Source organism: Xenopus laevis, chromosome 4L, assembly GCF_017654675.1.
Source record: "Xenopus laevis strain J_2021 chromosome 4L, Xenopus_laevis_v10.1, whole genome shotgun sequence".
NCBI classification, from domain to species: domain Eukaryota; kingdom Metazoa; phylum Chordata; class Amphibia; order Anura; family Pipidae; genus Xenopus; species Xenopus laevis.
The window spans coordinates 127,221,336-127,233,778 of record NC_054377.1 but is presented as its reverse complement, the minus strand read 5'-3'; the positions used below and the strand labels follow the sequence as shown (position 1 = coordinate 127,233,778).

Here is a 12,443-nt window from a genome sequence, read left to right as displayed (position 1 = left end):
AAGTTGGTGGAGGGCACTCCAAATATTCACAATAGAAAAAATACTTTTTTAAAGAATATGAGGTGCAAATAACCCCAGGTAATCCCACAGTCAGTTACCCAAAACAGTATATAGAAATAGAGAGGTGTTGCACACTCAATGAGAGAAATAAAACTTAGTAGACAAAGGTGGTATTAGAAAAAATTATTTTATAGTAAATATCAAAATAATTCCCCTTGACAAAGGCTATAGTGTTCCCTGTGGTTTGTCTCTTTTTGTCTGGATCTTGTTACTTGGTGGTATGTATCTATTTCTGCTAATACTGTTGTATTTGATATACCAACTTGTCTGATGTAAAAAAATTTTTTTTGCTATTTACTATAAAAGAAAATCTTTTAATACCACCTTTGTCTACTAAGTTTTATTTCTCTCATTGAGTGTGCAAACCCTGTCCATTTCTATATAGTTCCAGAGGTACCCATGGCAAAAAAAGCACTGACCCTAAATGGGCTTCAGGCTGAACTTTTCCCATTCCACTGCCCCATGCTTTAGTGGTATGTGGAAGATTCAGCTTCACTGTTCACAAGAGAGTTCTTTGGGTGATTCTTGCTCAAGTTACACATATTATATAGGCAGCACAGCAAATTGAATCAAAACCATCCCTTGTCATGTAATAAAACTTATATTCAGAGACAAAATCTTTTTTTTTACAGGAAGAATGGCGCTTCTTGCTTTCAGGTGGCACGGCCACCAGTCTGGTAGAAAATCCATTTCAAGAGTGGCTGACAGAGCGGGCATGGAGGGATATCCAGGCTCTGAGTGCCCTTAGCAACTTCAGTAAAGTCACAGAGGAACTGACACACTATGCTGAGGAATACAGGAGGATCTGTGATAGCCCTGAGCCCCATCGGTAAGGTGCTGTGATCTGAGAAATATTGTTCTGCCAGACAGACAAAGCTGTGTGATTTTCATTTTGTAAAATCATAGCATGGGAATTCTGGTAAAGTTACAATTAAATCAGTGTTTAACATATATTTATATAACATGAGTTGCAAACCTCATCCACGTCAGATATGTTTGAAATACAGCCCCTAAGTGTTAGTGATTCTGGCATTCCTAGTTCAGTAATGCTGGAGGGCTGCAGACATATAATTCCCCCAGAATTATCAGAATGAATATCATTTATTAGAAGGATTTTGATACGGTATATTCCTGCAGGTAGGCTGTTCAGCATATAGGGTGCATTACATTTGCTAAGGTTTGCTCATATGACTTAGGGGCCGATTCACTAACTTCGAGTGAAGGATTCGAAGTAAAAAAACTTCGAATTTCGAAGTTTTTTTTGGGCTACTTCGACCATCGAATGGGCTACTTCGACCTTCGACTACGACTTTGAATCGAAGGATTCGAACTAAAAATCGTTCGACTATTCGACCATTCGATAGTCGAAGTACTGTCTCTTTAAAAAAAACTTCGACCCCCTAGTTCGCCATCTAAAAGCTACCGAACTCAATGTTAGCCTATGGGGAAGGTCCCTATAGGCTTGGCTAACTTTTTTTGATCGAAGGATATTCCTTCGATTGTTGGATTTAAATCCTTCGAATCGTTCGATTCGAAGGATTTAATCGTTCGATCGAAGGAATAATCCTTCGATTGTTCGATCATACTATCTGCGCTATATCCTTCGATTTCGATATTCGAAGTCGAAGGATTTTAATTCCCAGTCGAATATCGAGGGTTAATTAACCCTCGATATTCGACCCTTAGTGAATCAGCCCCTTAATGTGTGCTAGCTGATGATATCCCTGGTACACATACCTCCATTAATGGCCAATGAGTGACATATGTCTCAATAAATGTTGCAGTGCAGTTTTGGCCTACAGTCCTTAAAGGGGAATTCCGGCTTTCAAACCAAAATTTGATAAAGAGGCCCACATAACTCAGAAACCCCTAATATACCCATCACAATTACCTGTTTCTTCAAAAAGTATGAATAAATGTCATTTTCTATACTGAAATCCAGCTGTTTAACAGTTCTTCTCTTTCTACATCATTTGAAATCCTGGCAGGGAAGGAGGGACTAAACACTGATGTTACAAAATGTAACAACTTCTCCACAGCTTACAGACAGCATGCAGGAACTACATAACCCACAATGCATTGCGCTATGATGATCCTTTTCTTATTGAAATCACTTGTGCAGGGAATTGTGGGGTTTGGAGGATGCAGGCTGAGGACAGATAGCTGTTGATATAAAGTAACAGTAGTCAGTCAGCTCAGCAAAGTAGTCAGATAGATTAGCAGGGGGCTAGGTTTAGGGAACTGTCAGAAACCATAAAAATCACGAAAAGTCTGCATATTTTTTGCATGTATATTGTATATTGTGTATTGTATATATGTATATTGCAACGTTGCTTGAAATTATGTTTACTTTTCAAAAAGCTTAAGTTATGTTTTTGTGGAGTTCCCCTTTAAGATGGATGTTAATGAGCTGGAGAGAGTACATAGATAAGAAACTAAAGTGGTTAAAGGGATGGAGGATTGCCTTGATACACCAACAGTATATTTAATCATTTATTTTAATTTCTAACTAACCTGTGGTGGACAGAGTAGCAAGTTCAAAGTTTATGGCATAAATTTAGTGCATTACCTCTCTGCCAAAGACCTCCATGCCCCGTTTTCTCATATAAATGTGCATTAAATTAAACAGCATTTTGTCCAATCCATTTAGCTTATTTCTTGGCCTTCTTAGCCTATTTCATGTAGCCTATTTTCTTCTGAAATGCCTCTCGCAGGGAACAGCTTCCTGGTGAATGGGGACAGTCTTTGGATTCCTTCCAGAAAATCCTTATTCTGAGATGTCTGAGAGGGGACAAGGTGACAAATGCAATGCAGGACTTTGTCTGCCAGCACCTAGGACAGCGCTTTATAGAGCCACAGGTATGAAGTGAGCCATGTACAGTATAATGTAGACAGCCTATACTTAAACAAACACAAGGATGATCATTTCTTTTCTATGAAAGATAGAAGTGTTACTTGACTCACATAGATGCTAAATTGTAACAGTACACTGCCAATAGAAACCAATCAGCAGTTTGTTTTCATCAGACTATACAAAATTAGAAAATAAAAGCCAAGATCTTAGTAGTTGCTGCAGTGGTGAAATTTAACACTCCCTTAAATTGGCACTGAACGCTTACAAACCTTTTCCAAACCAATATGTAATCTACACTGGAACACTTTTTTAGTTCAAGATGGATTTCCACATGCTTTACCGAGAAGGAGCATGATAAATAAAAAGACTTTAGGGGACATTTATTAAGTGCAATGTAGGTTGTAAAATGCTAATTGTGTAGCCAGTGCATGGGCATCAATTCTGGCACATAAACAAGATTATGGGGGGATACAAAACTTATCCACAAAATAGCATCTACCTGCTTGTTGTGACTGTGAATGCCAAGACTGAAGGAAAAATGATTTAAGTAATGTATATAGTGTAAGAAGAGTTTATTTTGCTCAACTAACATGATAGAAATGATCATTATTTCTTTCGGTGACAGGTCTCCTTTAATAAAAATGCACTTTTTTTCCTTTCTCAATAACTGCCAAATTAAATAAATGTCCGTTGAACCTTATCAGGGGATGTTTCATTGATTTTCATATTAACCAACGTGGAATCTGCATTAACCCCATGTCTATTATTTGTGTCTTTATTCCTATATAGACAGCTGACCTCGGGGCTGTATACAAAGAATCCTCTCCTGTTACCCCACTCATTTTCATCCTCTCCCCTGGAACCGATCCAGCAGCAGATCTCTACAAGTTTGCAGAAGAAATGAAGTTCTCAAAGAAACTAAGTGCCATCTCTCTGGGTCAAGGGCAGGTCTGTGCAGCCAAAACTAAGTCATGCTTGCTTTGTTTTCATTTCCATAACTACTGCAATATATTCACACTGACAATCACACCCCATTGTGCTTTTAAAAGATTTCATGATGATTTTGAAAAGCATTATACATCAATTTTTTCATATGCAGAAGTTAAATTATATTATTATCTTCCTTTAATTTTTAGGGATGCACCGAATCCACTATTTTGGATTTGGCCAAACCCCCGAATCCTTCACAAAAGATTCGGCCAAATACCGAACCGAATCCGAACCCTAATTTGCATATGCAAGGGGAAAACATTTGTTACTTCCTTGTTTTCTGACAAAAAGTCACGCAATGTCCCTCCCCGCCCCGGATTCGGTTCAGCTGGGCAGAAGGATTCTGCCGAATCCTGCTGAAAAAGGCCGAATCCCGAACCGAATCCTTGATTCGGTGCATCCCTATTAATTTTGCCTAAATTGCCATAATCTCAGACGGGCAGTCCGCTACTTTACTCATAGCGCCCCGCTTGTGTAATGATCCTCTTACAAAAGGCTAATAGGGTAAATGGGGCACAGGAGAGATCATCAGGACATGGCCAATCAAAAGCAGCCACTATTGACTTTACTTTAGCATGGGCAACTTTCTAACTGTGCTTTTATTGTAAATAAATAGTACATTTAGCAGGAAATGGTACAGTATGTGTATATTTTCAAGAATAAGAATGATTTAGAAAATATTTATGGTGTGATTATACCTATTTAACTTTCTGTAGTACAAAACAACATACATTCATCTTGATACTAGTTTGTTTTTGTGCTCTACTATCATTTTCCTTCAGAGCTTAGCATTTCATCTCATCTACCTTCTTATTTAACACATACATTTGTATCATTTCCATCATTGGAATGCTCCAAGCTTTTGGTTCTATTTAATGACAGGGGCCACGTGCAGAGGCCATGATGCGCAGCTCAATGGAAAGAGGGAAATGGGTTTTCTTCCAGAATTGCCACCTTGCACCTAGCTGGATGCCGTCACTAGAGAGGTTAATTGAAACAATTGATCCAGACAAGGTATGTGTCTCCTCTGTTTCCATAATCAGACTCCTAAGAAGTAAAATTCGGCAACTGAATGTGAAGTCTGACGACTTATAACTTGTAATTTTCCCTGACAAACTCTCAGACCATCTGTAGGTACACGTGAAAGTTTTATAAACTACTGCAAAATTAGTTATCTGCCATTGTTTAAATTAAGATTTGCTCCTGGTCGCTCAGGTTATTTGAATGATTCTTGTGCAAATGGTGCCCTTCATTTTTTATTTGGAATGAGATCTACGCTTTGACTGGGCCATTGTAGGACATTAACCTTTTTGTTGTACTTGGAAAAACTCCAGTGTTAGTTTGGGATCATTGTCCTACTGGAAGATGAACCTTTGCTCAAACTTCAAAGTAAAGGATTTTTACAGTAGGTATAGCGTAACCATAACGAGAACTCTCCAGCTTCCCTAATCCTTGATGATGGAAAGCAACCCCACAGAATAATGCTACCATCATACTTCCCAGAAGATACGGTTCAACCTCACAGAATAATGCTACCACCATACTTCCTAGAAGATACTGTTCAACCTCACAGAATAATGCTACCACCATACTTCCTAGAAGATACTGTTCAACCCCACAGAATAATGCTACCCCCATACTTCCTAGAAGATACTGTTCAACCTCACAGAATAATGCTACCACCATACTTCCTAGAAGATACTGTTCAACCCCACAGAATAATGCTACCCCCATACTTCCTAGAAGATACTGTTCAACCTCACAGAATAATGCTACCACCATACTTCCTAGAAGATATGGTTCAGCCATATCAGGGGCTCTCTGTAACACTGGCCTGCATGGAAGGGTAGCATAAAAGAAGCCAGTACTCAAAATAAACCATGTAAAAGCACATCTGGAATTCTTCCAAAAAAAATTGCCCAGCCCATGGGCCATTGTAGGACATTAACCTTTTTGTTGTACTTGGAAAAACTCCAGTGTTAGTTTGGGATCATTGTCCTACTGGAAGATGAACCTTTGCTCAAACTTCAAAGTAAAGGATTTTTACAGTAGGTATAGCGTAACCATAACGAGAACTCTCCAGCTTCCCTAATCCTTGATGATGGAAAGCAACCCCACAGAATAATGCTACCATCATACTTCCCAGAAGATACGGTTCAACCTCACAGAATAATGCTACCACCATACTTCCTAGAAGATACTGTTCAACCTCACAGAATAATGCTACCACCATACTTCCTAGAAGATACTGTTCAACCCCACAGAATAATGCTACCCCCATACTTCCTAGAAGATACTGTTCAACCTCACAGAATAATGCTACCACCATACTTCCTAGAAGATACTGTTCAACCCCACAGAATAATGCTACCCCCATACTTCCTAGAAGATACTGTTCAACCTCACAGAATAATGCTACCACCATACTTCCTAGAAGTTACGGTTCAACCCCACAGAATAATGCTACCACCATACTTCCTAGAAGATATGGTTCAGCCATATCAGGGGCTCTCTGTAACACTGGCCTGCATGGAAGGGTAGCATAAAAGAAGCCAGTACTCAAAATAAACCATGTAAAAGCACATCTGGAATTCTTCCAAAAAAAATTGCCCAGCCCAGAAGGAAAGGTTTAGTGGTCATAGAACATGGCACCACAGTGAGGCACTATGTTTCCACCTACAGTGAGGCACTATGGTGGAAACTGTATGCTTTGGGGCTGCTTTTCATCAGCATTTAGTAATTTTGTTAAAAAGGAGTAATGGATTGCCCAGAATAAAGGGGGATAAAAATTCCCATAGAACAAATTTTCAGTGAAAGGGTAGTGGCCTGAATAATTTTGCAAGGACTTGTTTTGTCAACCAGAGTGGATTGGCCTTTCATCTTGTCTTCATTATATTCAACATTATGTATATCCCTGTAGGAATTATGAGCTAAATATTATATGTACAGTATGTATGCTGATACAAATTGGATTTTCTAGGTTTGCTGCCTAGTTTAACCACCTTGTTGTCTCTAAAGGTACACCGGGATTTCCGGGTTTGGTTGACCAGCATGCCTAGTAACCAGTTTCCAGTATCCATCTTGCAGAATGGCTCCAAGCTTACCATTGAGCCTCCGCGGGGAGTGAAAGCCAATTTATTACGTACCTACTTGAGTTTAAGTGACGCAGAGCTGCAGGACTGCAGTAAGGTATTTGTCCACTTTCAGCCACTCTTATTATTAGACTTCTTAATTAAAATTTGTTTGTGAGTTTATTGTATAGGATGTGTAAAGAAATACTGTATTTAATGGATTGTGTCTGAGATTAACCTTGGGAACTGGTGATGAGACTGTAAACCACTGCCCTACTAGGCATACCCTCTTTTATAAAGTCCGCTACCCTTGTAATGTGTTCTCAGAGATACTTTACCAACTGTTTCCTGACTTTATTTATGGATCTTTATAACAGGCCTCTCAGTTTAAGGCTCTCCTGCTCTCACTCTCTTTGTTCCACGGAAGCACTCTGGAAAGACGAAAGTTTGGGCCTTTAGGGTTCAACATCCCATATGAATTCACAGATGGAGATCTGAGGATCTGCATCTCTCAGCTTCGGATGTTCCTTGAGGAGTACTCAGACATTCCTTACAAGGTGAGCAAGCATTGCAGCAGAGGTAAATGTGGGTGCTGGGTGATATAGTGTGAGAAAGACTCTGAGATGCATTCAACCTGCAAGACTTGTTGCTTGGTTGCCTAAATACCAAAACAACCATGCTTGATTGCTCTTACAGTCATATGTTAAGCTTGCCATACACTGCCCAGATTTTGTTGGTGGTTTGGCCAATTTTAGTACTACTGTGAGACCACCTGGACATGTTTGGCAAGTCCAGAGCGTTTTCATATTTGCATTCACTTGTTTTAAAGGTTTACTTATCCTTTAACTGTACCATTTTTTCTGTTCACTGTCTAAGAGAAGAAATGTGAACGCATTGAAACTCGTGTAAAAGCTCAGCATTCTCTTTAGGCCAATAAAAAAGGAGAATTTTTATATCTGTTACTGTTTTGGTTTTGTCCCCAATTGTCACATTCTGCCGCTCCGCCCGTCTTTCTGATCTGCCGTTTGACCCGCTGACTTGGCCTACGTTCTGGTCGATCAGAGTTTGGTATTGGTCAGTCTGTATATGCACACCGTTAAACAGCCAATTTCTTCTTCTCATCTCTGTGGTATCTGACTTTGCAGGTTCTACGTTACACAGCAGGAGAGATCAATTATGGGGGTCGTGTTACAGATGACTGGGACCGGCGTTGCCTACTGAGCATCCTGCAGGATTTCTACCAGCCACCAGTTTTAATAGAAGGCCACAATTTCTCAGAGTCTGGAACATATCATCAGATCAGTCCAACCTACGACCTTAATGTATGGAATTCCAGCATTTGCTTACAAAAACGTTATCTCCCTGTATATTATCTTTTAAAGGAACTTGTATTTTGCAACCCCCCCTAAAACCCATACCACAATATTTAGCCATATGTTAAGTCATGGACATTCTCTTCTCTCCTGTTAGGGTTACCTTCAGTACATTCGCTCCCTTCCTCTCAACGATCTGACTGAGCTATTTGGGCTTCATGAAAATGCAAACATCACATTTGCACAGAATGAAAGCTTTGCTCTGCTGGGATCTCTTGTTACTTTACAACCAAGAGCACAGAGCAGTGGAGGAAGCCGTGATGAGGTTAGAAAAACACGGTGCAACTTATGTAAAAAGAGGTAAAATATAAATTGTGCCCTGTTATAGTAAACTTCATCCTCTCCAACAGATGGTGGAAGAAATAGCTGAAAACATACTGAAGAAAGTTCCGCCAATGATACCTGTACAGGAAGTGATGTCAAAGTACCCAGTCATGTACCAGGAATCAATGAATACTGTTCTGGTGCAGGAGGTTATACGGTAAGTGCTTTCCAGCAATGTCTCCTACAAGGCTTTGTCTGTGATCTGCCTTTTTATGCATAAACTGTATCCTTTCTGTCCCCAGGTACAACCGCCTTCTTAGTGTCCTTTCACAGACTTTACATGATTTGCTGAAGGCTATGAAAGGTCAGGTTGTAATGTCATCTCAGCTGGAGCTGATGGCAAACAGTCTGTATAATAATTCTGTGCCAGAGATGTGGAGAGCAAAGGTGAGTATACTGACCTTTTCATTGCCAGCAGAAATACATTATGTACTGACCTGCTTGGTGCTATTATCAAAGGCTTTCTTCTACCCACAACTTTTTATACTGCCAAGTTGGACACATTTATTCCATTCATGTTGTTTTTTCCAGGCATATCCTTCTCTCAAACCCCTTGCCTCCTGGGTATTAGATCTTCTTCAGCGAATTCAGTTCCTCCAGAAATGGATCTCTGATGGAATTCCTGCTGCTTTCTGGATTAGTGGACTGTTCTTCCCACAGGCATTCCTGACTGGCACATTACAAAATTATGCCAGGAAGCATGTCATTTCCATTGATACCATCTCTTTTGACTTTAAGGTGAGAAGGGGCAACGTTAGTGGCCATAAATAATTAGGGGTTATTGGAATATAGTGAACTAAACCCTGATCTACACGGTGTTGGAGGCAACATAGACCAATGCTTTACACTTCTCCACTTTCAGGTTCTCAGGGAGTCTGTTTCAGAATTAACTCAACGCCCTTCAGAGGGCTGTTACATTTATGGCTTGTTCCTGGAAGGGGCACGATGGGACAAAACAACCTCGATGCTGGCAGAATCTCGACCAAAAGAGCTTTACACTGAGATGGTGGTAATCTGGCTGGTCCCAGTGCCTGAACGCAAACCAGCTACTTCTGGAACATACTTCTGCCCCATATACAAAACTCTGACAAGAGCAGGTAAGGATCAGTTGATACTTATAGTTTATCCACATCACATGAATCTCTTTTGTTACCTTATTATAAATAGTATCTGCAACATGGATATTATTACAAATGATCTGAGATCAAACAGAATGTACTGTAAAATGATGTTGCCTTTTCATCTGGCTCACCGTGCAGTTTTAGCCTAGCATAGCTCTCCCACTCTTTTATATTCCACTACCAACAAGAATCACTGGAACTTTCCATAGAAAGAGGTGATGTGTACTCCACGTGTGCAGGTCACTAAATATATACTGACTTTTTAGTAATGCTTTCTTGTCAATTTTAGGAACTCTCTCCACAACTGGACATTCTACCAACTACGTCATCGCTGTAGAACTCCCCAGCAATCAGCCACAGACTCATTGGATTAAGCGTGGAGTGGCGCTCATTTGTGCTCTTGATTATTAAACATTATTACACAGTTTATTTCTTACCAGTTACCCATAAAAATACAGATCTATAGAACTATACAGAACACAATCAACTTCTACATTGCTTTTTTTAATGGTTCAAATTAACTTGCTAATATACATTCCATTAAGCCAATAAAACATGACTGGTACCTTTAAATATCTTACCGATGTAAGTGTGACTTCTAATGTCACACTCACATAGTCCCAATAGTTCTTTCAGTTGTGATAATACATGGTTAAGTTACGTTAAAGAGACACAAATGTTTAGGTCTATTATTTAAACTTAAACTGCCTAACTGCTAGTTGATCCAGAGGACAACAAAAACCCCTTTCCGAAGCCTCAAATAGGAAACAATTCCTTCCTGGTGCCAAGATAACAAATGGACCAGTCCCTGGATCAACTTGTACCAAGAGTTATTTCCAATAACCCTGTATTCACTTGCTAAAAAGCTATCCAATCCGTTCTTGAAACCATCTTATGTACAGTTAGGTCCATAAATCTTTATAATTTTGGTTCTGTACATTAGCACAATGAATTTTAAATGAAACCACTCAGATGCAGTTGAACTGCAGACTTTCAGCTTTAATTCAGTGGGTTGAACAAAAAGATTGCATAAAAATGTGAGGAACTAAAGCCTTTTTTAACATAATCACTTCATTTCAGGGCTCCAAAACAATTGGACAAATTAAAAAACTGAAAATAAAATGTTAATTTTTAATAACTTGGTTGAAAACCCTTTGCTGGCAATGACAGCCTGAAGTATTGAACTTATGGACATCACCAGATTCTGGGCTTCCTCGTTTTTATTGCTCTGCCAGGCCTTTACTGCAGCGGCTGTCAGTTGCTGTTTGTTTGTGGGCCTTTCTGTCCCAATTTTAGTCTTAAACATGTGAAATGCAGCTCAATTGGGTTCAGATCAGGTGACTAACTTGGCCATTCAACAATATTCCACTTCTTTGCTTTAATAAACTTCTGGGTTGCTTTGGCTGTATGTTTTGGGTCATTATGAAACCGCCTCCAAATCAATTTGACTGTATTTAGCTGGATTTGAGCAGACAGTGTCTCTGAACACCTCAGAATTCATTCAGCTGCTTCTGTCCTGTGTCACATGATGGATAAACACTAGTGTCCCAGTGCCACTGGCAGCCATGCACGGCCAAGCCATCACACTGCCTCCCAAATGTTTTATAGATGATGTGGTATGCTTTGGATTATGAGCTGTTCCATGCCTTCTCCATACTTTTTTCTTGCCATCATTCTGGTAGAGGTTGATCTTGGTTTCATTTGTCCAAAGAATGTTTTTCCATAACTGTGCTGGCTTTTGTAGATGTTTTTTTTACCAATCTAGCCTTTCTATTCTGGATGCTTATGAGTGCCTTGCACATTGCAGTGCACCCTCTGTATTTACTTTCATGCAGTCTTCTCTTTATGATAGACTTGGATATGGATACTCCTACCTCCTGCAGAGTAATGTTCACTTGTTTGGCTGTTGTGAAGGTGTTTCTCTTCACCATGGAAATGATTCTGCGATCATCCACCACTGTTGTCTTCCATGGACTTCCAGGTCTTTTTGTGTTGCTGAGTTCACCACTGCTTTCTTTCTTTCTCAGGATGTACCAAACTGTAGATTTTACCACTCCTAATATTGTAGCAATTTCTCGGATGGGTTTTTTCTGTTTTTGCAGCTTAAAGGGCATGTAAAGGCAAAAGTATAAAATCCAATTTTTACTTTCTTTAATGAAAAAGAAACCTATCTCCAATATACTTTAATTAAAAAAGTGTACAGTTTTTATAAGAAATCTGACTGTATACAGTGAAATTCTCCCTTCATTTACTGCTGTGGATAGGAATTGTCAGACGGTCCCTAACTGCTGAGCAGGGAAACAATCATACTTATGAACAGCAGGGGGAGCCCCCGCCTTACTTCCCAGCCATGCAGAACTCAAGCAGCTTTGTTTATGACGATCCCTAAGCAGCCCAGACCACACTGAGCATGTGCACAGTCTTAGTCTTGCAAAGATGTTTAACAAAGTTACAAGATGGTGACCCCCTGTAGCCAACTTTGAAAGCATAAATTATTTGTTTGATTAGGCTTGTGGTGCAGTAAGTTCATATTTATATCTAATATACAAAATACAGCATTTCTAGCCTTATTCTATTTTAGACTTTACATGCCCTTTAAGGATGGCTTGTTTCACCTGCATGGAGAGCTCCTTTGATTGCATGTTGTGTG

At 39.6% G+C, this 12,443-nt stretch overlaps 1 protein-coding gene across 1 annotated transcript in view; it reads left to right on the top strand.

Annotated features, from left to right (window-relative positions):
• The window catches only part of dnah1.L (dynein axonemal heavy chain 1 L homeolog), an 83,967-nt gene extending 73,169 nt beyond the window's left edge, over positions 1 to 10,798 (top strand). The window contains exons 66-78 of the mRNA XM_018258993.2: positions 693 to 889; positions 2,775 to 2,919; positions 3,704 to 3,862; positions 4,787 to 4,918; positions 6,923 to 7,093; positions 7,353 to 7,532; positions 8,121 to 8,297; positions 8,446 to 8,613; positions 8,699 to 8,829; positions 8,915 to 9,059; positions 9,204 to 9,410; positions 9,535 to 9,769; positions 10,083 to 10,798. Coding sequence (XP_018114482.1) covers positions 693 to 889; positions 2,775 to 2,919; positions 3,704 to 3,862; positions 4,787 to 4,918; positions 6,923 to 7,093; positions 7,353 to 7,532; positions 8,121 to 8,297; positions 8,446 to 8,613; positions 8,699 to 8,829; positions 8,915 to 9,059; positions 9,204 to 9,410; positions 9,535 to 9,769; positions 10,083 to 10,204 — 2,169 coding nt within the window. The 3' untranslated portion in view covers positions 10,205 to 10,798. The remainder of the gene's footprint in view (positions 1 to 692; positions 890 to 2,774; positions 2,920 to 3,703; positions 3,863 to 4,786; positions 4,919 to 6,922; positions 7,094 to 7,352; positions 7,533 to 8,120; positions 8,298 to 8,445; positions 8,614 to 8,698; positions 8,830 to 8,914; positions 9,060 to 9,203; positions 9,411 to 9,534; positions 9,770 to 10,082) is intronic.
• Positions 10,799 to 12,443: the final 1,645 nt, after the last annotated feature.